The following is a 25,488-nucleotide window of genomic DNA, read 5'->3' as shown; positions in this document are numbered from 1 at the left end:
AGTTCCTGGGTTAGGGATCAAACCCATGCCACAGTAGCAACCTGAGCTACTGCGGTGCCAACACCAGACCCTTAACCTGCTGTGCCACAAGGGAACTCCAGATTTTTTTTTAAGTAAAAAAAAAGTGATCACATTTAAAAATCACACCAGTGTAAAGACTGAGAACATTTTGTACCATGAAGAAATAGTGTGATCCAGTGGACTGTGGATAACTGGTGATGGCTCCCCAAAGGCAGGCTGTCATAGACGATGGCCGTGGCATTCATTGCTGTGGACCTGTGGCTGTAGAAATTTTGACAGTTTTTGGACATTTATCTATTGTGGCATGTAAAAATGTAAACTTAAATTTTTTTTTTTGTCTTTCTGTCTTTTTGTCTTTTTTGTTGTTGTTGTTGTTGTTGCTATTTCTTGGGCCGCTCCCGTGGCATATGGAGGTTCCCAGGCTAGGGGTTGAATCGGAGCTGTAGCCACTGGCCTACGCCAGAGCCACAGCAACACGGGATCCGAGCCATGTCTGCAACCTACACCACAGCTCACAGCAACGCCGGATCGGTAACCCACTGAGCAAGGGCAGGGACCAAACCCGCAACCTCATGGTTCCTAGTCGGATTCGTTAACCACTGCGCCACGACAGGAACTCCTAAACTTTAATTTGATTGCTGTCACACTAAACAAATTTTGGCATTAATATATCCAAACTCTAGAACTCTTGTAAAATCAGAATGGAGCAGGTCTGAAACCTTTCATGCAAATGATCTTCTGCTGTGACTACAATGTGAGAAGTGCCATGAGATGGTTAGGTGTAGAGTGCCCATTACTTCACTCAGTCTTGAGGTGTTTCCTATAGACATAATATGTTCTAGGAGATAGGACAGAGGTGTACATTCCTAATTCTTCTCCCCATTCTCTGTCATTCTGTGCTTTCTTTTTCTGGCATCATATTTTGGCTGTAAGGTTCATTTTGCCTTGAAGGCAAGGCTGATGTAATGAAAATCCATCCTACAAAATGGTAATTTTTGTTGAATGGGGAAGCCAGCTGTCCTAAGTTTTTTGGAGGTTTGTGCTAACAAGGCAAAATGAACCTTACAGCCAATTTATGTCTATAGGAAACACCTCAAGACTGAGTGAAGTAATGGGCACTCTACACCTAACCCTCTCATGGCACTTCTCACATTGTAATCACAGCGGAAAATCATTTGAGCATGAATAATTCCTAAGGACCAAAGCAGAGGATCCATACTTTGAGTATGCTGTTCTATCCAGATCCCCAGCAGGACTGAGGCACTCACCCCCTAAATGCCTAGGAGTGTTGGTTATTGGAGCCTCCCAGCTACAACTCCCCTCAGGCTTTGACCTCAAAGCAGGAGACTACTCTCTCCAAGTTATGCTCCCTCCTCAGGTACTTGCATCAATAACTATGGGGTACAGGTGGCCCTGCTACACTTTGAACAGCTCTGAAGGACCATCACACCCCGAGAGCATCTCACAGCCTGAGAGCATCCCAGGGATCAATTCTGCTGCCCTTGCTCCCTCATCAGTGTAGTTGCTGAGAGTAGTCCCATAAACCTAAGCACAAACCTCCAAAAAACTTAGGACAACTGGTTTCCCCATTCAACAAAAATTACCATTTTTTTCCCTTGGCCACACCCACAGCATATGGAAGTTCCTGAGGCAGGGATTGAATCTGAGTTACAGCTGCAACCTTTGCAGCAGCCATAGCAACGCTGGATCCTTAACTCACTGCACGTGGCTGGGGATTGAACCCACACCTCAGCAGCAACTCAAGCTGCTCCAGAAACAACACCAGATCCTTAACCTTCTGTGCCACAGCAGGAACTCCAGGCAAATATCTTTTTGACATAGTGTTTTTGTTTCCTTCAGATAAGTTACCAGCAATGGGATTGATGGATCACATGGTAGTTCTGTTTTTAACTTTTTGGGAACGTCCACGCTGTTTTACATAGTGGCTGCACCAATGTACATTCCCGCCAGTAGTGCACAAGGGTTTCCTTTCCTCTACACCCTGGCTGGAAATTTGTTATCTCTTGTCTTTTTTTATAATAACCATTCTAACAGGCGTGAGGTAGAATCTCATTGTGGTTTTGGTTTGCATTTCTGTAATGATTAGAGGTTGCTTTTTTTTTTTTTTTTTTTTTTTTTGCTTTTTAGGGCCACACCTGCAGCATATGGAGGTTCCCAGGCTAGGGGTCAAATTAAAGCTGTAGCCGCCAGCCTACACCACAGCCACAGCAACATCAGATCTGAGCCACGTCTTCAACCTACACCACAGCTCATGGCATCGCTGGATCCTTAACCCACTGAGCAAGGCCAGGGATTGAACCCGCAACCTTATGGTTACTGGTTGGATTTGTTTCCTCTGTGCCACAATGGGAATTCCAATTAGAGATGTTGAGAGCCCTTTTCATTTATCTGTTGGCCATTTGTATGTCTTCTTTGGAAAAATGTCTGTTTAGGCACTTTGTCCTTTTTAAATTGGATTATTTATTTTTTGCTATTTAGTTATCTGATTCTTTATGTGTTTTGGATCTTAACCCCTTATCAGATGATTTGCAAATATTTTCTCCCATTCTGTTGGTGGCCTTTTCATTTTGTCGATGGTTTCCTTTGTTGTGCAGAAGTGCTTTTTTAGTTCTCTTATTTTGTTGATTGCACTTTAGGTGTCATATCCAAGAAATCATTGCCAAGATTCTGATTTTTATCATCATGGAGTAGTTTTGTCTGTCCTGTGAAAGGAAGCATAGAGGATTGACTCATTTGATACATGCATGTTTAAAAAATAGAAAAAAACCCAGGAGTTCCCATTATAGATCAATGGGTTGAGAACCTGCTATCTCTTTGAGGATGCAGTTTGGATCCCTGGCCTTGCTCAGTGGGTTAAGGCACTGGTGTTGCTGCAAGCTGTGGCATAGGTCTCAGATGCAGCTTGGATCTCGTATTGCTGTGGTTGTGGTGTAGGCCTCAGCTGCAGCTCCGATTCGACCCCTAGCCTGGAAACTTCCATATATTGCAGCCATAAAAAAAAGAAAAAAGAAAAAAAATTTTGCTCCTTTCTTTTAGACTACTCATGTATTTTCCTGGCTGTTAAAAGTATATCCTTTTATTATCAACATTAATGTAGAATAATACTATGCCACATTAAAAATTATTGTCCTTAGATCCACTCCCTGTAGGTAACTACTGAATCTGGCATATTTTCTTATAGCAGTGGTTTTCAAAGTCTGGTCTCCAGACTAATGACATCAGAGAACTTGTTAGAAATGCAAAATTCCCAGCCTCATCCCAGACCTTCTGAATTGGAAATTTTAGCAGTGTGTTTAAAGAAGTCCTCCAGGGAGTTACCATCGTGGCTCAGTTGTTAATGAATCCGACGAGGAACCATGAGGTTGTAGGTTTGATCCCTGGCCTCCCTCAGTGGGTTAAGGACCTGGCGTTGCTGTGAGCTGTGGTGTATGTCGCAGACATGGCTCAGATCCCGTGTTGCTTTGTCTGTGGTGTAGGCCAGAGACCCCTAGCCTGGGAACCTCCATATGCCTTGGGTACGACCCTAGAAAATACAAAAAGACAAAAAAAAAAAAAAAAGAAGAAGAAGTCCTCCCGATTTCTCTGATACTGGGTATTTGAGAAACATTTTTTTAGGATTTTTTTCTCTTTCCTTTCTTTCCTAGATGAGATCATGCTCTGCTCATATTTTTACATTCCACCTTTTCATGTAGCAGTTTATCAGAAGGATTACCATGTCATAACAGGTAGTGCGTTAACTTATCCAGACTAAGTATGGTCTGTAAATGTACTAATGAGGCTAAATGTGGCCTGTTTTGGCTTTTGCCTTCTTTTGGGATAACTCCTTCTCAACATGACCACATTTGTGGGCAGCTTCCTTTACTGGCTCTCATCACCATTTAGCATGATGATGCTGGAAATGTGTTCAGGTGGAATGATTTCAGTTGTTCTTGAGAAGATTTACAAACAGACCTTATCTCATGCAGAACTGGTGAATAAAAGTTTTATCCAGGCAAATGATACAGAGGGCTGACACTTGTGGTTCCCAAATAAGAATTGGTCCTCAGAAGTCTAGGTAGGCAGACACATGTCAGTGGCAGAGGAGACAGATATCTTGAAGGAAGGTAACTATGTGGCTCTGTTGGGGACACTGTCTGAACACTTAGTTTTGGTTGAATAATAACCGTCCCTCTTGCTTCATGACTCAGCACACATAAGAAGCACTGTTTCCACTGGGAGACTCTAGACTGGCAGGCCTGACTTTGGTCTGCTGGGAAAAATGCCCATTGACTCTTTTTGTCTTGAGGTAATGTTTGTTAGGCTGAAATTGTCTCTCCATGTAAAGGCTTTCTATTCATCTTGTAAGAAATTGTCTTTCAAGAGATGACTTGTGGGGACTCAGATTAGGGAAGTGGCTTGCCCAGGGTCACATAGTTAGGGTGTGCTGGCAGTGCTTTGAGTTCAATCTAAATCACCTAACTCCAGATTCTGTCTGCTTTCCACTCTGAGGTGCTGCCTCCTGGAATGTATATGGTCCTGTTCCCTTCCTCCCTCCCTCTCTTCCTCCACTCCCTCCCTCCCTTCCTACTTTCCTTCCCTAGCTTTTTAGGGCTGCACCAGCAGCATATGGAGGTTCCCAGGCTAGGGGTCAAATTGGAGCTGCAGCTGCCGGCCTACACCACAGCCACAGCAACGCTGGATCCAAGCCACGCCTGCAACCTATACCACAGCTCACGGCAATGCTGGATCCTTAACCCAAAAGCCAGGGATCAAACCCACATCCTCATGGATTCTAGTCAGGCTCATTACCACTGAGCCACAACAGGAACTTCCTATGGTTCTGTTCTTATGCCTGGTGGACAGACATCAGGAAAGGGGTCAGTGTCAGACTGTTTCAGAGTGATAGGCACCTGTATTGACACTTCTGGGGAAAGCAATGGAAGAAAACATAAAAGGTAGTGTGATGGGTTTTGGGACCCAGCTGATTTGATTTAGAGTCAGAGATGAGGCACTTTGGGTTGTATGACTGTAGCTGTTATCTACAGCTGACTAACATATTACTCCCCCAAATGTAGCATAAAACATGCGCATTTATTATCTCACAGTTTCTGTGGATCAGGAATCCACGTTTGGTTTCTTTGGGTCCTCTGCTTCAAGGTCTCTCGTGAAGCTGCAGTTGAAATTTCATGTGAAGACTCAGCTGGGAAAGGGTCTTACATTAGTCAGCTTGGACTGCCATAACAGAGTACCACAGACTGCATGGCTTAAATGACAGAGGTTTGTGTCTTCACAGTTCCAGAGGAAGTCTGAGATCAGGCTGCCAGCATGATGGGCTCTGGTGAGAGCTCTCTTCCTGGGTTGCAGATGGCCACCTTCTTGCTATGTGTCCTCATGTGGTGGAGGGAGAGAGAGCAAGATTGCTTATCTCTCCTTATAAGGGCTATACTCATGATCTTATCTAAACCTAATTACCTCCCAAAGCTCCAATCTCTAAACCGGCACTTTGGGGTTAGGGCCTCACATATGGATTTGAGGGAACGCAGTTCAGTCCATAGCAGATCTACTCTAAGCTGACTTCATGGTTGTTGGTAGGATTCAGTTCCTCACAGGTTGTTGAACTGAGGGCCTCCGTTCCTGCTGCCTGTTGGTCAGAGGTCACCCTTTGTTCCTTCCACAGGGGCCTCTCCAACAAGGCAGATGACTCAACTTCTCTGAATCATTCTCCTTTTTACCCTGTAAAATCAGGATAGTTAGAGATCTCAAGAGTTGTGGGAATTCACTGGCATAATGTAGAAAACAGCTTTGCATAGAGGCTGGTACCTTGTTGGGGCATCCTAAATGGTAAGTATTATTACTATCATTATACTTTTTTTGAGCCTGTGATACTCTGGATCCTGGCTGTTGTCAAAATTGCATATGAGGATATGCCACCTGTCCCCTGCTATGACAAAGAGTCTTCCTCAGGTTAAGGACAGTTTCTAAACCACAGAGAAAATACAGCTCATTTCCTGAAGCATCTCGGGCCATGGGACTGGCAGTTCTCAGAGATGTTCCATGAAGCATCCAGTAATCTCACCTTTTGTTGTACCTCCATGCCAGCCACTCAGAGCAGGCCTAAGGGTTTTCTTTTATACCCTAGAAACCAGACCCCTTACAGCATCCCTTGCCTGTGCACTGGCTTCTCCAAGAAGTTCCACCTGAGCCACCTTCACTCGGTCCACCTCAGTTTGACCTGTCTCTTAAACTAGTGCCGTTTTCTCTGTCTTGTATTTGGTACTGTCTCAAAGCATCTGTGTCTGCTTCTTCCCCACGTGATCCAGGCCACAATTAACAAGGTGGAGCAGTGCTTTCCAGAGGCCTCAGGAGCGTTATCTTTCCCAGTCATCATTTGGGGCCATTACAGGGGCTCTGGTGGGGGAAGTATAACTTTGTCTTATTACCACGGGATCATGTAGATGTCCTAGTCCTTGCTGTGCAGAAATAAGACCAGACTAAATGTCTGTTCTGAATTATCTTTCTGCCTAAATGGAGCCCAGGAGGGACCCTAACTTGCAAAAAATATATTTTTCAGCCCAATGCTGATTTCATTTCCTAAAAGAGATTGGGTCCAAATAAGGCTTTAATTGAATTCAGCCTCTTGACCTGACACTGACTTGGTTCTCCCTCCCAGTACTTTCCAACATTAGACAAGGGAGGAGGAGGAGGAGGAGGAGGAATAGACAAATAAAGCGATTCCAGTAGATTTATAGACCGAGCCACTTCCACATTCCATAAAGCCCAAATGACTGTATAGGAAACAGCTGCAGTATTTACTGGGGCCTGGTAAGGCCTCATTACCATCCCACCTCCTCACAGGGGGTGTTCGGCTCCAAATGGAGTGCAGTGGAGGGAGTAATTGACTCTGCTGCCCTGGCACCTGGTGTTTCTGCAAATGCCTGAGGTCACTGCAGCGGAGAAACGCTCCCTCCCTGACTGGGTGGAGGGAGGCCTTGGGGCCTCTAGTGAGAGGTGGGGAGCAGGGCCAAGAGGAGGTCAGAAGGGATTTTATTGTTACTTGTTCATATCCTTGACCATTCGCTCAAGAATGATTTATTGAGCACCTACTAAATAGCAGGTTTAGGCACAGGGAACACGATGACAGACATAGTCCTTGCCTTCTCAGAGCTTATACTCCAGAGCTGCTCTGTCGAATACAATAATCACAAAATTTAAATGTAAATTCATTAAAATGGAATCAAATTGAAAATTCAGTATTCATCTACATGTGCACATTTCAAGTGCTCACAGGGTAATGGTCGTTGTATCAGACAGCACAGATAAAGGACATTTCCACCACTGCAGAAAGGGTCTATCAGACCCACTGGTCTTAAGTGGGTAGGGTGTGGAGGGTTAGGAAAAGGTCATTAAATGAACAAACATATAGGTAAATAAGATAACGTTGGATGTGGTGGTACTATGAAGAAAACAGAACAGGGGAACTGGCCTTTTGAGTAGGGCAGTCAGGGTGGGCTTCTCTAAGGTGAGAAGGGCCAAGATCCTTGAAGGAGCTGGGTGAACAGCAAGTCCTTGGAACATTCTAGAAGTGTAACAACATGACTGTGGCTTGGAGTAGGGAGCTGCAGAAAGAGCAGTGGGAAATGAGATCAGGACCAAAACAGAGGCCTAGTTATGTGGGTTGTGGGAAGGAGTGTGCATTTAACTGTAAGTGGTGGGAGGCCATTGCAAGTTATTTACCAGAGAAGCATCAGGATCTGAGTTACATGTTAAAAGCTCACTCTGGCTGGTGGGTTGATCATGGATTGTAGGGAGGTAAGGCTGGAGACAGAGGAACCAAAAAGGAGGCTATTAAAAAACTGTCTAGATGAAAGAAGCTGGGGTCTTGGCATCAGGGGCCAGGGCAGCAGCTAACCGCAGAGGAACAGCTCTGCAGGGGACAATTATAGTACCCAGTGTATGCTGTCACTGATACAGGGATATAGCAAGGCAATGTTTGTGAAGGACCCAATTTTCATAGCATAGCTGTATGGGCATTACCTTGCCCAGTCCCCTTCAGAGCTCTCCTTAATGATGGTAACAGCTTCTCCTCTGCTTTCTAGTTCCTTGTCTTACCTGTTCTAGCCCAGCTTCCACACTGTCTTTGGAGTCACCTTCTCTGAAAGGCAAATTTGATGAGGTCACTTCCTTTCAGGGGCTCCTGACTGAACCTCGGCTAAGCTCTCAACTTGTTAAAGTTCCTTAGCAGACTCTTCACACTCTGGTCCGCATCTCTCTCCCGTATCATCTCCTTCAGCTCCACCTGCACTGATCATCACCTCTCAGCTCATGCCATGCCCCATGCCCAGAACACTTTCTCTTCCTGTCTTGGGCTTGCTCTGCTCTCTGTCTTTCTAGGCTCAGCTTAGAAATCTCCACCTCTGAGAAGTCTCTGGCTCTCTGAGTGAGAGTCAGGTGCATTTATCCTGAGATCCCATGGAACCCTACTTTTTCTTCTGCTTGAATTATAATTGCTTGTTTACCTGTCTCCTCCATTAAACTAGCATAATAGCTGGGACTGTTATCTGTGTGGTTCATGATTGGGATTAGCTCTTCATAAGCTTAGCCCATACAAAGTGCTTAAGATATATTTGTTGAATGAGTGAGTGAATGAGTTAATAAAAATATTCTATTCATATCCCTTGGTTTAGCTACTTTCTTTCTCTTATATGCTCCTTTTTTCCCCCATTATTACTATATTTTTGAATCAACCATTCTTCAGCCTACAAAATACCACAGACTTGGTGGCTTAAAAGGTAGACATTTATGCGCTCCTAGTTCTTGAGGCTGGAGGACCAAGATTAGGTGTGAGCATGGTCTGGTTCTGGTTAGGGCCCACTTCCTGGCTTGCAGATGGCCACCTTCTCACTGTGTTTTCACATGGCGGGAGAGGTGGGGGAAAGAGAGAAAAAGATATATATATATATATATATATATATATATACATGTATATATATATAGAGAGAGAGAGAGAGAGAGAGAGAGGGAGGGTGGGAGAGAGAGTATTGCTGAGAGAGCTCTCTAGTGTCTCCTCTTGTAAGACACTAATCCCATCCTGAGGCCCCACCTTCATGATTTCATCTAATCTTAATTAATTATCTCCCAAAGGTCCTACTTTCAAATACTACTGCATTGGAAGTTAGGGCTTCAGTTTATGAATTTGGGAAGGGGGGCACACAAACATTCAATCTATAACTCTAAGACAAGGTGGGAATTTGACACAGGTTCCCCATTTCCTACCCTGGAATCCACTGGCAGTTGATGGCCTGCATTATGCAGTAGTCAGATGACCTAGGTTAAGAGCCCAGCTCCAGCATTTATGAATTATAACACCTTGATCAAGTGACATCATCTTCTGCTTCTCCAAGTACTCAATAGAGGGCATTTAAGACAGTCAGGACACTTGTTAACTTCATACACAAGTTCAGTGGGCACTTCAATAATTCCTTACCTCTGTATCATAAGACCTCTTGTTTATGATCTCATTTAATCCTCTCCCAAACCCTAAGAGTTCGTATTATTTTTCTTTTGCAGAGATGAGGAGGCTGAGACTCTGGGAGTCTCCAGTAAGTCTCTTTGTCCTGATCCCAGCACATTGTCCCTGTTCTTGTTTCATGGCTTCCTGTTTCACTCCTTACCCCCGTCTGATCTTGAGGACTTGTGACCTGGGGTGGTATCTGCTGATTTGCAGGCTCTGGCCCGAGTCCTGTAGCTTAGTGCTGTGGACTGAATGTTTGTGTCTCCCCCAAGTTCACATGTTGGAATCCTGATGCCATGTGTGATGGCCTTAGGAGGTGGGGCTTTTGGGAAATAATTAGGTCATAAGGGTGGAGCCCTCAGAAATAGAATTAGTGCTCTTATATTAGAGATCTGAGAGAACTCCCTAGTTCCTTCTCTGGTGAATACATGAGAAGTCTGACTTAGAAGAGAACCTTCACTGAAATGTGCTGGCACCCTCCTCTCGAACTTCCAGTCCCCAGAACTGTGAGAAATAAATGTTTATTGTTTATCAGCCACCCAGTCTGTGGTATTTTGTTACAGCAGCCTGGAAAGTCTAAGACTCTGGGCCACCTAATCAAGCACCCGTGACTATGCATTGCTATGATTCCTCCATATCTTAGAATTAAAAAAACCAACAAACTTTGGAAGGTGTAAGTTCTCTAGTGTTGGACTTTCGCAGAGTCAATATATCAAACTCTTTTTCCCACTTCAAGTTTCGAACTAACTGAGAAGTAGATGATGAGACAGGCAGAGGAGACTTTGTTATTTATGTAACAAGCACGTATGTGGCACTTACCAGGTGCTAGCCAGCAATCTGCCCATGGTTACACAGCTAGTAGGTTGTAGAGCCGGGCTTTCAACCTAGTTCCAAGGGGTGAGCTCAATCTCTCCTTCCAAATTTACCAATCTGCTAAGTCATTTTTCCTCCTTAAGGGAGGAGTGAGTGAGGGATGGGGAGAATGGCCAAAGTGTTCATTGAACTAAGGTCTCTCCAGGTGGAATAAATGTTCCCTTGAAGCCCGTGGAGGCCATGGGCCAAATGCCTCATCATCCTTGGAAGTGAGCAAACTCTGCTAGCAATGAAGTCAAGGGCTCAGGTGCTTTGAAGTCCTCTGCCTGTTCTTCCAGTATTAGGATTCTGAGGCTTGGCTGTGAATCACTGTCCTTGTGGATGCCCAGCCTTTAGATGGACAAGAGGACAGCTGGGCTGCTTATCAGGAACTGCTCTTCTTGAAAAGCCAGAGGACTTCTGCAGCATCAGCTATCAGCCCTCCTCAGGCTTAGTGACAGGTCTTGATTTCTAAGAAATAATCTTATGCTGCAGATGCAGCCATAAAAAAAATAAAAAAGAAGTTCCCATCGTGGCTCGGCAGTAGCGAACTAGACTAGGATCCATGGGGACGCCGGTTTGATCCTTGGCCTCGCTCAGTGGGTTAAGGATCTGGTGTTGCTGTGAGCTGTGGTGTAGGTGGAAGACACAGCTCAGATCCACATTGTGATGGGGGAAATTTGACCCCCTAGTCTGGGAACTTCCATATGCCATGGGTGTGGCCATAAAACAAACAAACGAAAAACTAAGAAACAACCTTCTCCCCTTTTCCTAACAGAACCAAGTGGGCAGGTTCCCGAGGCCTGTAGGTTCCTGTGTGTATCTCTGTGTCTCTTAGTAGGGTGTGGCTCCTACAGGGGTGGGGAGAGAACACCGGATGTGGGGTCAGGTGTCCTTGTTTCTCGCCTGGCTTCCATTTTTTAGTCATGGGGGTTTGGGGAAGTCATTCAGACTCCTTGTGCCTTCATTTCCTCATCTGTAACATGGGAGTGCTATCATCTATCTCAAAAGACTGTGTGAGACTCAAGATAATGGGTGAGAAGGTGCTCTGTAAACAATAAAGCTGGATAATTTCAAGCTGCTTTATCGCATTTTCCATGGATCTTTTCTGTAAATCCCCCTTCCTTCCCGCATCCTTTTCATAGCATACACATGTTGAATGCACATTCACTATCCACTCCTCCTTCTGGAAGAGCCCCCTGATCCTTCTTTGGGAATCTCTTGGGGCCATGTGGATTGTTTGGATCTGACTCCATCCTACAGCTCCAGGGGCAAGCCCACAATCTAGGCCTGGCCGAATAGAACATTCTATCCATCTGACCATAGAGATGGGTTCAGGGATAGCCATGTGCTCCAGCCTTGGCCAGTTGACCACTCCTGGGACTTTTGCTGGAACTCCTGGGAAAGACTGAAACAGAGTGGAGAGTTGGAGAGTTGAACATATTAGACCCCCTGGATCCAGCCATGCCTGATTTATGGTCATTATGAATGAGGTTGATTAGCATTTCATATATCTTTCCCTTTCTATGAAGCGTTATTCATATCCTTTACTGATTTTTCTAATGGACCATTGGTGTTTTTATTACAGATTTGAAAGAACTTTTGGGGGGGGTATTTATTTTTTTATTGAATTGAAATTCACAGAACATAAAATTAACCATTTTAAAGTGTACAAATTGGTGGCATCTAGTACATTCGCAATGTTGTGCAACTAACACCTCTGTCTAGTTCCAAAACATTTTTGTTGTCACCAAATTATATCCATTAAGCAATCACTTCCCATTCCCCACCTCCCCTAGCCCCTGGCAACCACTGATCTGCTTTCTATCTCTATGGGTTTATTTATTCTAGATATTTCCAGAATATGAATGGGCATTTTGTGTCTGGGTCCTGTCACTTAGAGTGTGTTCAAGTCTCATCCTTACTGCTTCATTCCTTTTTATGGCTGAATCATATTCCATTATATGGATAGAACATGTTTTATTTATTTGTTCAGCCATTGATGAACATTTGGATTATTTCCACCTTTGGGTTATGATGAACAGTGCTGCTGGAACATTCATGTACAAGTATTTGTTTGGATTGTATACTAGGGAAATTAGTATGTTTTTGTGCATTAGGGAAATTATTCCTTGGCCTATAATAGGTATTGCAAATACTGTTTCTCAGTTTGTCTTTGGCTCTGCTTATGGTGGTTTTGGCCAGGCAGAATTTCGAAAAAATTGTTACGTAGTTGAATCTGTCAGGCTTTTATGGGTTACAGGTTTTGTGACACAGGAAGGCTATCCTTATGCTTGAGGTTATAAAATAATTCTCCCATTAAAATTGCCACTTATCTACTCATTTCCTTATCAGTCAAACAGGGATTAAAAAGAGCCCTGCCTGCCTCCCACTCCCAACCCCCGAGGTGATTGTGAAAACCAAATAAGAGAAACGATATAAAAGGGATTTATAACATTTAAACAATATCTATACACAAGATATGCTGTCATGGTCACTATTAATTGTAGCAAATTCTGGCACCAACAAGCTGAGTTCTGTTGTTGCTTTCATTTTGCGGAGATTTAAGGTCAGAGCTATTCACCAAGCCAGCCAAGGATGCATCATTAGTTGGTAGCATTGGAAAATGTCACAAAAGATATCAACTCTTATTAGTCATCTTGGGAGGATTTCATATTTGACCAGAAAAATAAAATCACCTTTAACCAAAAACTATTCTGGTCATTTTTCCTCCAAGTATTCTTTTTTTTTTTTTTTTTTTTTTTTTTTAAGGGCCACACCCATGGCATATGGAGGTTCCCAGGCTTGGGGTCTAATCGGAGCTACAGATGCCGGCCTATGCCACAACCACTGCAAGTGAGATCTGAGCCAGGTCTGCAACCTACACCACAGCTCACGGCAATGCTGGATCTTTAACTGACTAAGCAAGGCCAGAAATCGAACCTGCAACCTCATGGTTCCTAGTCGGATTCCTTTCTGCTGCGCCACAATGGGAACTCTGCAAGTATTCTTCTTCCTTTTTTTCCTACCAGGAAAAGAAACCAGTTCAGTGAGTTTTGTGTTATTCAGCTGTAACTGTAATTTAAGCTTCATCAATGGCTGTGGCATGTTTTTCTTATATTTTTAACTCTGAATTCTTTTAAATGACAAGCTTCAGGTTGAACATTATGTTGATTGAAGAAAAACATCACTACTTGACTGCAGTTATTCCTACACTGATTGCTCTGGGATAATTCTATAACCACTATAGTGGTTGAGCACTTGGGCCCTGATATGGCTGGATCTAGGCTTGCATGTGATTCAGTTAGTAGCTAGCTGTATAATCCTGGGCAAATTGCTTCACTGCTCTGTCCCTCAGTTTCCCTATGTGTAAAACAAGGATGATTAACGGCACCTGACCTATTGATAAAATCTATGTTGGTGATAAAATCTCATAGAGTACTTGGCCCAGTACCTGTATGGAATGTGGGCTTGATACACATTAGCTATTAGTATAATTCATGAATATATAAAAGAATCTAGGAAATGAGCCTGAGGGAAACAAAATATACCCTTCCAGGGGGTCTTCACATCCTTGAGGGTGTGGCACAGATCAAATCACATGGCAGAGCCCTTTGCCTTGCCGCATACCACATTTATTTTTGGAGCAGTCTGGTTTCTGTTACTACCATGTGAAGGGTAATCATCAGGAATGGCAGTTGGTTCTCATACAGCAAGGAGGAAGTGGCCACATGGAGAGGGATGTCACAGAGGGCAGCTGGGAGACCGGGGCGAGCTATGGGGGGGTTCAGAAGGAAAAGAGCAAGGATATTGTCCCATGGGCTTGCTCAGGTCATACCACCTCTTCCTGAGATGCTGGGCTGTGGTGATGTATTTGCGGGGGCACAACCCTTTTTTGCTTTTCCCCTTTTTAATTTCCTCTCTTCCTGCTCCCAACCCAGGTATCTGTGGAGCCCCAGCTCTGATCTTAGACCCAACATGGTTGGATCTTAGAAAGAAATACTCTCCACAAATAACAAATGCTGGAAGGGGTGTGGAGAAAAGGGAACCCTCCTGCTCTGTTGCTGGTACAACCACTATGGAGATCAGTATGGAGATACTTTAGAAATCTATACATAGAACTATCATATGACCCAGCAATCCCACTCTTGGGCGTATATCCAGACAAAACTTTCCTAAAAAGGACACATGCACCTGCGTGTTCATTGCAGCTCTATTCACAATAGCTAAGACACGGAAACAACCCAAATGTCCATTAACATATGATTGGATTAGGAAGATGTGGTATATATACACAATGGAATACTACTCAGCCATAAAAAAGAACAAAATAATGCCATTTGCAGCAACATGGATGGAACTAGAGACTCTCATACTGAGTGAAATAAGTCAGGAAGAGAAAGACAAATACCATAGGATATCACTTATATCTGGAATCTAAGATATGGCACAAATGAACCTTTCCACAGAAAAGAAAATCATGGACTTGGAGAATAGACTTGTGGTTGCCAAGGGGGAGGGGGAAGGAGTGGGGTGGATTGGGAGTTGGGGTTAATAGATGCAGACTATTGCCTTTGGAATGGATTAGCAATGAGATCCTGCTGTGTAGCACTGGGAACTATGTCTAGTCACTTATGATGGAGAATGATAATGTGTGAAAATAGAATGTGTACATGCATGTGTAACTGGGTAACCATGGTGTACAGTAGAATAAAAATGTATTGGGGAAATAACTATTAAAAATAATAAAAAGAATAAAAAAAAAGAAATACTCTATGGGACCTCTGCTGTGTGCCAGGCACTTTAAATTTTTTTTTTTTTTTTTAGCGCCGCACCCTCGGCATATGGAGGTTCCTAGGCTAGGGGTCTAATTGAATCTACAGCTGCCAGCTTACACCAGAGCCACAGCAATGCCAGATCTTCACCGTATCTGCAACCTACACCACAGCTCATGGCAATACCAGATCCTTAACCCACTGAGCAAAGCCAGGATTGAACCCACAACCTCATTGTTCCTAGTCAGATTCGTTTCCACTTCGTCATGATGGGAACTCCTGTGCCAGGCACTTTAAATCCTTGATCTCATTGGATCACTTGCAGAGTGGGATCCCCACCATTTTATAGATGAAACTGAGACTTAGTTGAGGCACAGAAACTACCTAAGGCCTCTCACAAGCTGGGAAACAGCAGAGCCAGAATTTAAATCGCCATCTGTTTTATGCCAGAGTCCAGATTCTTCTGTTGTTCAGCACCTCTATACCATACTTCAGTTTTATATGGCTTTTTGCAACATTGCTGTGGCTCAGTTCCTTACACATGGGTCTCCCAGAAATCTCGTGGATTTAAAATTTTAGTAGTGATGAGAAGAGCTGACATTTACTAGTTCCTGCCTCAAACAGGCAACAAGCATGCTCCAGTTTTCAGCACTAGTCAGTGGCAGAGTCAGGCAGGGAATCCAGTTTGTTGCCTCCCAAACTGGGTGGTACTAACTCCCATTTTCCTTTGAGAGTCTAGGCTTGAGGCAGACATGTTAATCTCTGAGCATATCTTTGTTAGGTAACGTGTGGCTTTTGCTGTTTTAAAATCGTCTAAAGGGGAATTGCAGAGGGCCTGAGCATACCTGTGGGAAGGGAGAGGCAGGGGGGTGATGGTGATGGCTGTGGGCTAGTGGCATCTATTTGTGAACTCTGTGACCCCCTGTATCCAAGAATGAAGCTGTAATAAGCCCTGTGACTCACTAGCTGGACTTCTCCCTTGCTTTCTCCAAGCAGATCCCATGCATTCCCAGCTGTAGGCCTTGACTTGTACTATTTGCTCCACAGGAATGCCCTTCCCCTCGCCATACCAATCTGGGGACACTCACTACAGTTGCCACTTTCTCTAGGAAGCCTCAGTGGACTAGCATGGGTAACATTCATTTCTGAATTCAAAACAAATTATTTACTGTGTACTCAGAAAAAGGCAGTGGAAGATTATTTTGAGATATTTATGAAAATACCACATTTGGGGGACAATAAATGTTAGTGGCAGTCTTACTTTGTGAAATTCCAGTGGCAGCAACCCTATAGCACTTGATTTTATTTTTATAGAACAGGTATTATTCTGCCTTAAGTGCATGTGAAAAGGGTTTAATCTCTAGTAGAATACAGGAGACTTTGCACATTTGCACAGGCAGAATCTGGGGTTAGACAACCAAAGCTTGAATGCTGGTGACTCTGGATAAGTCATGTCCCATAATCTGTGCCTCTTTACCTAAGAAAGAGGGGTACTTACACTATGTTGTGAGGTTTTGAGGGTAGTAAAAATTGTTCTCACTGAGCGCTTACTGTCAGGGTCTCTGCTAAGCTTAGCTTCACATTCTTTTTCTTTTTTTTTTGTCTTTTTGCCATTTCTTGGGCTGCTCCTGTGGCACATGGAGGTTCCCAGGCTAGGGGTTGAATTGGAGCTGTAGCCACTGGCCTACACCAGAGCCATAGCAATGCAGGATCCGAGCCGCGTCTGCAACCTACACCACAGCTCACGGCAACACCAGATCCTTAACCCACTGAGCGAGGCCAGGGATCAAACCCGCAATCTCATGGTTCCTAGTCGGATTCGTTAACCACTGAACCACAACAGGAACTCCAGCTTCACATTCTTACTTGAGCCTTCCAAGAGCTCCTTCATTCCCAAAGGCCCTGCGATATCTTCTTCCTAGCAGCACATATCATCTTCTGCCATATTATATAACTTACTCATTTTGTTTATCTTTCATCTTCCCCTCCCAGGACCTCTTGCCTTGCACAACTCCAGGAGGCACCATTCACAGTGCATTCTGAGCTCTGCTTGGGGCTGCTTTTACTGAGAAGATTAACATGACTGGTGCGACCTCCCAGAGTTGGGTGATGTGGAGACCTGGAGCTCCAGGGGGGTGGGGGATTTTTTTTTTTTTCTTTTTCTTTCTTGCCTAGTTTGATCATTGCTGTGTTACCTTATCCAGAATGATATATGGCCTATAGTAAGCTTTCAATAAATATTTGTTCAAAGAAGGAATGAAAAAGCTTCCAAAGAAAACCCATTTTACTGGTGAGAAAACTGAAGCTTAGTGAGTTATTGATTTGTCCAAAGCCCCAGGAGACCCTGAGGAGGCTGAGTTTCTAGCAAGCCTGATCCCAACAGCTTTGCAAAGCTGCGTGTCTGAGACACCTGGCATTGTCCCAGCCATCCCGTAATTGCTCAGCAAATATTAATGAGCTTGCCTACATGGGTCAGCCCCTCTCCTCTGCTCCAGGTTCCGGCAGAGTGACAAACCGTAACATAGCCATTTCTTTGACAAATTGAATTGCATGCTGCAAAGAAAAGGTGGACCTTTTAGAATTTTTGGAGGAAAAATCCCTAACCCAGCTGCTAAAGGTCGGAGTTGCAGGGGCCTTTCAGGCCTATTCTTTTTCCTGTCTCCTTCCCTTTTGTGAGCATTTCTTCCCCTTTCTGCTTGCAGTGAGTTCTGCTCTCCTGTAGGCTACAATGTGTCAGTTATAAAATCCAGGAGGTGGAGCTTGGTGACGAGAGCGGTGGGGGAGTGCTCTGGCCAGCCCTGCTGGGCGGGCAGTCCGGCCCCGGTTCACCCGAGCTTAAGCCTTGCAGCAAGAGAACTTCCACCTCGTTCTCCTGGCTTCAAGCCTCACTGTACATCAGACCAGAGGCACGGAAGGGAGGGAGGATGCGAGATGACCGGCCCTTTGGCAACCTGACCATCTCCTTAGCAGAGCCTTCGAAAGCCAGCTTGAGGCTGACTGCACGACCAAGGAGGCGCTGCGCCTCTTGTGGATGTATATGTGTGAGTGTGTGAGTGTGTGTGAGCGGTTGTGAGGGTGTGTGTTTGCATCACGACTGGGTGTGTGCCTGTCCGGATGAGTGCACGAGTGCACGCGTGAGTGTGTGTGTGTGTGTGTGTGTGTGTGTGTGTGAGTGCTCTCGGTTTTTATTTTTTTGGAAGAAAAATCTTGGGCAGGTTACTGTGCTCCTAGGGTGGTGGTTCTTCTGCAAGAGGAGTTGACCAGACCAAGCTACTAGAGACGTTTTTTTGGCGAGTAAAGAGAATTTACTCCGAGAACAAGAGGGATTTTTCCCCTGGCTCTGCAGCCCACAGAAAGAGATTAGCCCCTACACCTGTGAAATCAACCAGAGCCGTGTGGTTACCAGGGCTTGTGTGAGGACTCGGGAAGAAAAGGAGCAATAAATCCAACAGCCTGTCAGTGCCTTTGGCCACATTAGAAGATGTCATCTCAAACTAAGTTCAAGAAAGACAAAGAGATTATCGCCGAATATGAAGCCCAAATAAAAGGTGAGATTCGGGCTGGGGAGTCATGCCTCCCCTCCCCTTTCCTTTCTCTCTTTCTCTGGCTCCCCCCACCCTTCCTCTCTGCCATCATGAAATGTTGTTATGCATCAATAATCTTATTGTGAGGAGGAACGGTGGCAGCCTCACAAGTCCAGGCTGGTTTGGACTGCAGAGCATGCTGGCGCCGGGAGTAGGGATTGTAGATGGGCGATCACTGCATTGCAGGTGTGTGAGGAGGCTCCTACGCCCAGCGCTAGGAGTGTCGCCGATACTCCATCATCTTGGCCGTGACATGTCACTCTAAGGCCATCTTGACAGTCACTGCCTCTTCCCCACCCCCACGCAAAGAGCCTCTTAATATGATTTTTTTTTTAAATGATATGCTTTTTTCCTTCTTTCTCCTTTTTGGTTTTTGTTGTTGCTTTGCCTCTGCCCCTTTCTCTGGGCTGGAATCACATGCATGTGCTCAGGGGAGCAGCATCTCTCTGGGCTGCACTTCTTTGTCGGTGACTCTGGACTGGCCTGGGTTGCCATGGATTAACTGTTATGGACCATATTGATCCAAACTAATGCAGGCGTTTAGGCATAAAGAGGGAGCTGGATGCAGAAAATGTATTCTCTTGCAGTGTGCAGCCCTGATCACTGTCTGTGCCCTAGTGTATAGGGTCATCAGCCTTCATTGAAAGCCAACAGCTTAGTGTGCCGGTTTGCTGGGCGCTGCCTGGCTTCCATAGTGCCAGAGGAAGCCTGCCAGGAGGGTGAGATGACCTCCGGCTGCTTGTTCCAGCTTTGGTGCCACTCACTATGTGCACACTCCTCTCAGAAGCCGCTCCCTAAATCTACACTAGCAAGGCAAAAGAGGAAGCTGGCCACAGTCACACAGATTCAGGCAGAATCCTTATTCATGCCAGAATGGGGCTTCTCCCACTCCATCGGTTATAGGTTCAACCCTGGCAAGGAAAACTGGAAAGCACTCTCCACCGTACTCATGCTTTCTCTGAGGATGTACCCTCAGGGAAGACTGGGCCTGGGCCTCTTGGCATCTGTTTTCTTTCTGGTCACGGTTCTCTTTGCTGCGACACAGGGTATGTTGTGGTCTCTCGTAAAAAGAGTAAAGACAAAATACATTTTCGGGGTGGGGGGGCTTTGATGCCTGCCCCTGAGGTTACGGGGGGGCTATTAAGTTGGTTATTTAGGGCTCCGGCAACCTGAGGTTCCACACCTGCTTCTAGGTGCTGCTGCAGCTCAACACTCAGTGACCCGGGAAGTTGGGTGGCCTCCCCGGGAGCTGTGGGAGGCCGTGCACCACAGCTGCTACACAGGCTTCAGATGCTTGGGAAACTTTGGGGGGTGGGGATCAGCTATCAGGGGAGAGCTTGGTCTCCCCCCACCACCCCGCCCCCAGGCTAACCAACCGTCTTGTGCCTTTTATTTCTGGTCAAACCCGGCATGCAAATTACCTCTCTGTAGATCCCAGGGAGAAATGAGCAGAAAACCTTGCTCATCCCTGGGCTCCTCCTCTTTGGTTTTCAGTTCAGTTTAGAGAACAGTGACTTACAGGGCTTCAGCTTTGCTGAAAATTTAGAAGCCAACCCTTTATTGGCCAGAGATCTGAATTCTTCCAGCTGATCAATACAAGTCTGTTTCAGCCTTTGCATGCCCACTTTTTAGGGATTTTGTGTTTTATAAGCCTAATTTGGCTGATTATTATTTTTTTTTAAACTTAGCGTCCCATGGAAAATGCCATAAGAGAGAAGGGTGAGCTGACTTTTGAACAGTTTGGGGTTTTTATAAGCACTGTCTTGGTAGGGAATGTGCTTATCTCATTTTTGAAAGATTGCTACCACTGGGCCTGTGAACTTTTCTTAAGGATCAATTAAACATTTTTAGCTCTGGCTCATCCTTTAACCTTTTACCCTTTGCCTTTATTTTAACAACTGATGAGCAAAGACAAGGTAATGCGTTTCCACAGGAAATTTGTCCAAATGATCTTGTGTCTTAGACTCTAAATGTCTCGTAAGTATTGATGTGTATGTAGGGCTTGACAGTTTCCATGGCTCACTCCCAGAAATCACCACCCTTGGCATATACAAAATACAAAAAGAGTTTGTAGGAGCTCAGTTTTAGAGATGAAGAAACTGAGGCCTTGTAATGTTAAATGACTTGCCCAAGGTCACAGGGTGGAAAATGTGAAGGCCTCTGGTTTTCTTCCAGGCCCAGAGTCCGTGATATATTTTTTTGCCTGAAGCTGCCCCTTGAAGTGTTGATGTCAGTAGCAGATGGCAGTTTTGTGGTGGGGACTGATCGCCTCTCCAGCAGGGTCCATTGTTTACTCTCTTACTTTCCTGCCTTGCCTTTGTTGCCTGCCTCCGAAGAGCATTTGCCCAGTCACCAAAAATAACGCCTGATGCCAATTACCTTTTTCCCTGGGTATCATTTGGCCAATTTGGCACAAACGCCCCAACTAGTTTGACAGATTTTGTCCTCTGAGCATTTTGTGAGGGGAACTTTTGATTTTTAAAAATGTTACTGAGTTCTTTGTTGGCTTAGTTTCTTTTTTCTCTTTTTGAAGAATTTACTGACCTAACAAAGGGGAAGGTTTGAAAAGTTTTGTTTTTGTTTTTTTCCTATCGTGAGAAATTTCAGACTCGAGCCTTCTCTTGCCTTATCTGATACTTGAATCCCTTTGATTATATACCTGCAACACACAGTAGTACAACATAGGCTTGTACATTTCCAGTGATGAGGAACTCACCACTTCAAGCCCATGTATTCTTTTTTTTTTGGACCACTCCAGCTGCTGTAAAGCGTTTTTATGTTGGGCTAAGATGTCTCTCATCCCCCTTTTTGTTCTGTACTGTGGAACTTCATAGAATGAGACAGATGCTTCTTCCCCATAATCCATTGGTTATTTGGAGCCTCTGATCATAACCACTGGACTATGATGATCTTTCATTTCCTCATGTAAGATGATTCACTTCTGCTTATCATCTTATCTGCTGCATCCTAGGTTGCAGACTCCAGTGCCTTTGCGTACTTGGCAGATAGAATAAGTGAGTGAAGTCAGCCAGGATGATTTGTGGCAGCTGGCCCACCACCTCAGCCAGAGCAGTGTAAGAAGGGGTGGTAATTATGGGGGGCCCGAGAGCACATGTCCTGTCCAAATGGGCAGTCACTACTTGGGTTCAACCAGGTGTTGCTATTTAGAATGTAGGTCCAGCCAGATCTTTCACTTTTTCTGTAGATGCCAGTAATATGGATCTGAGCTTTATACTTTCAAAGAAATTTTGCCAAATGGGCTTCCAAAAGGCTATACTGTCAAAAGCCTTCTTCAAGAGGGATACCAAGTTCTAAATGAGATTCTTTAGATGTGGTCAGAGAAAGAGAATAATTATCACTTCCTTTACGGTGTGTGTAATGTTTCTATTAATATAGTCCAAGGGTTGTATTAACCCTTTTCGCTGTTTACTCCTTCATTGTACCATGTATTATATCTGCAGTATTTTCCCAATCCACTAGGCTAGGAGCCATGTCAGAGAGAAAAAAATGAAATGAATTGAATATGACTTGTTCTTGGTGACCCTGTGCTGGTTCCAAATGGACATTGCTTCCTGTCTGAGGTGTTTACAAATGTCCCTTAATGAGTCTGTTCAAGAACCTTGCCTGAGAGTGACATCATATTCTCTAGTCTGGAACTGGCAAGCTCTAACTTCTTTCCCCTTTTGAAAAATCAGAACATTTGCCCATTTCCAGCTTTTTGGCACCTATCCTATTTTTCACAGTTCCCTCAAAGATCACAGATAGTGTTTGGTAATCTTATTTGCAGGCATGCCCCAGTATCCTGGGCTCTAATTCATCTTGCTGTCAGACATAATGGTCTGTTCTGCATTTATTGAGAGTTTCCATTTCCATTTCACCCTAATAGAAAATGAAAATAGAAATACAATGATTGACTTCAGTGTTTTATTTTTTTTATTACCCATCCATATTCATTTTAGGCCATCTTCTTAATGGCCTAAGTCTAGAGTTGGAGGAAAGAAGAAAGGTATTGAGGAAGATCACAGAGAAGTATTTACTTACTCATTCATTTATGCGTTCATTCAATGAACATTGAGCATTGACTTTGTCTTCTATCTTGTGCTGGGTATTGTGAGAGATGCAAAATATATGATGCATTCTTTGCTTTCTAAGAGTTTTCTTGGACTATGTTGATAAAATCAGTGAAGGAAAAGAAATAAAAAATCTAAAACACAAAAAACTTCCAACACAGCACCAGAATGATTTAAGTCTTAAAGAGATGGTGCCGTAGAGTGATTGGACAATGACCTTAGGAGACCTCCCTACCTTCAGTAGGCTTCAGTGAGGAAAGTAGTCTGGTTGGGGAACATGGGGAGTAGTGAGGACTATGACTGATTGGGGAGCTCACTTAGAGGAGGCAACTGCTGTCTCAGCTCTAGCCTGTCATTGCCATGAAGGGATGTGAGCCCAGAGTGTTCTATTCTTTCAGTATTTCCAGGGCCTCTGGATTTTAAAACAAAATCTCCTGATTTTTATTTTAAATATTTAAAATTTTAACTTTTTTTTTTTTTTTGGCTGCGCCTGTAGTATATGGAAGTTTCCAGGCCAGGAATGGAACTGGAATCACAGCAGTGACCCAAGCCACCTCAGTGACAGTACTGGATCCTTAACTGCTAGGCCACCAGGGAACTCCTTAAAATTTCAACTTAAAACATTAAAAGAAATTGGGCTGTCTTTTTCATTATTGAGCTGTAAGAGTTCTTTTTGCATTCTGGATATAAATTCCTTACCAGATACATGATTTGCAAATATTGTATCCCGTTCTATTTGTTGTCTTTTCCCTTTTTTGATGGTGTTCTTTGAAGCACAAAACTTAAAAATTTTTATCAAGTTCTAATTATCTACCTCTTGCTTTCTTTTCTCATGCTTTTGGTGTCATATCTAAGAATCCTTGCCAAATCCAAGGCCACAATGAAAGTCTCTTGATTTTTAAGTGGTAGCCCAAGTTTTTAAGAAACACTCTTCTACCTGAACAAACCTGTCAGTAAGAGAGCTTCAGCCTGTGCCCACCAGTCTGCAACTTCTGGCCTACAAGTTCAAATCCATGAAGGGTCTTGGTGATGGGGCCTCGGCTAATTTACCTCTTTCATCTTCTGTTGTTTTCTCTGTAATAGGCCTGTGCTCTCATGACCATGTTAGACCAGTTCCTTGTCTCTGCATCCTCCATACTCTTTCTTGCCTCCAAGTATTTCCCCATTTGTGCCTTTATTCTGCTTAAGGTATCTCCCTCTTCTTTCTCTTTTTGTCTGGCCAACTCCTTATCATGCTTTGATGCCTGCTCAAATGATCCCTTCTTCCATGATACCTTCCTGAAAACTCTTCTAGGCAGAATTAGTGATTCCTCACATCTTCCCCTCTATTCTGAGTTTCACCATTCTTCATTACAATTTTGTATTTAGTCCTTTGGCCATGAACTATTGAAGGCAGAAATGCTTATGGTCACTTTCATTTCCCCAGTGTGCTTGGCATACGATCAGTTGAAAGAGTGGCTGATAACTTACTAATAAGTTTTACTCTTACAACTCATAGCTTGGGCTCAAGCTAGAGTTAACATTTCTTTGACATTTGTCTTAGCTTGGGCTCCTATAACAAAATACCATGGGTGGCTGGTGGCTGGGTGGCTTAAACAACAGACGTTTATTTCTCACAGTTCTGAAGGCTGGGAAGTCCAGGATCAGGGTGCCTGCAGACTTGACTCCTGGTGAGAGCATACTTCCTGGCTTGTAGACAGTGACCTTCCTGCTGTGCTCAGATGGTCTTTCCTCTGTGTGTGGAGAGAGAAAGCTCTCTATCCTCTTCTTAGAAGGCAACTAATCCCATTATGAGGGCACCAATCTCATGATCTCATGTAACTGAATCACTCAAAAGCCTCACCCATTCCCAAATATCACCACATTGGAGGTTAGGGCTTCAACAGATGAATTTCAGGGGGAACACAAACATTCAACCCAAAACATCATACTTTCTGTTCCATTGAAAGTAGGGGTTCTATTTGTTGAAGAAATAGTCTTCAAGGTTTGATGAATTTACTTGTTTGTCCCTGATAGGGGAGATGTTTATCTATGCAGATTGGATGAAGGCGGATATGTTGAAAGCCAAGGTAATGATGAGGTGGTGTTTGTCACAGTCTAGGTGAGAGTACTGCACACCTAGCACCATCCAGTCTGGAGAAATTAGTGGATCTGGGCTTATATATTGGCCATTTCTGGAATCCGAATCACCAGAGTTTATATGTTAGGGATGACCATGGCTTTCCAGAAAATTTGGCCATTCATTCACTCACTCATTTTTTCATTCAGTAACTGTTACAAATCATACTTCAAGTTATACAGCTTTGTTTAGCAATGGGAGGTATTAATTTTTGTCCTTAGGTCTCAGTCATGCACATTATACCTCATTCTTTGATCCCCAAAAGTCTGTGAGATAGTCATTATTATTCCCATTTTATTTAGTAAAACCTAAAGTTCAGAGAAATAAAATCGCTTGTATCAGATTGCACAGTGAACAGTGGTGGAGCTCAGGTTTAAGCTGGAGGCTTCCTGACTTGCAGGTGTGCAGGGAGGCAAGATGTATGCCAGGGCAACTGGACTCTGAAACCCAGGGCTTCCTTCACTGGGGAGGCAGTCTGGGGTGGGTCTTGGTCTTTGCACTAGAAGGAGCATGGAAATTCTAATCCAGTTTCTCCTATCCACCCCCCCCCCCCATG

The 25,488-nt window shown here is 44.2% G+C and overlaps 1 protein-coding gene across 49 annotated transcripts in view; it reads left to right on the top strand.

The window, feature by feature from the left end:
- Window positions 1–25,488, top strand: part of SRGAP3 (SLIT-ROBO Rho GTPase activating protein 3) — a 393,430-nt gene that overhangs the window by 103,114 nt on the left and 264,828 nt on the right. For 19 of the 49 annotated variants that reach the window (XM_084989359.1, XM_084989326.1, XM_084989357.1 and 16 more), the window contains exon 1: window positions 18,011–18,707. The exons of 28 other annotated variants lie outside the window; for them this stretch is intronic. In XM_084989359.1, coding sequence (XP_084845485.1) covers window positions 18,641–18,707 — 67 coding nt within the window. In that variant the 5' untranslated portion in view covers window positions 18,011–18,640. Of the gene's footprint in view, window positions 1–18,010; window positions 18,708–25,488 lie in introns of those variants that run through there. 2 more of the 49 variants (XM_084989347.1, XM_084989336.1) reach the window with 1 other exon arrangement.

The sequence above is a fragment of the Sus scrofa genome, chromosome 13 (genome assembly GCF_054392235.1).
Source record: "Sus scrofa isolate SSC_HxYL_T2T_F1_AM1 chromosome 13, Sscrofa_HxYL_maternal_Yorkshire_Landrace_v2.0, whole genome shotgun sequence".
Taxonomy (NCBI): Eukaryota; Metazoa; Chordata; class Mammalia; order Artiodactyla; family Suidae; genus Sus; species Sus scrofa.
This window is presented reverse-complemented; position numbering and strand designations above follow the sequence as displayed.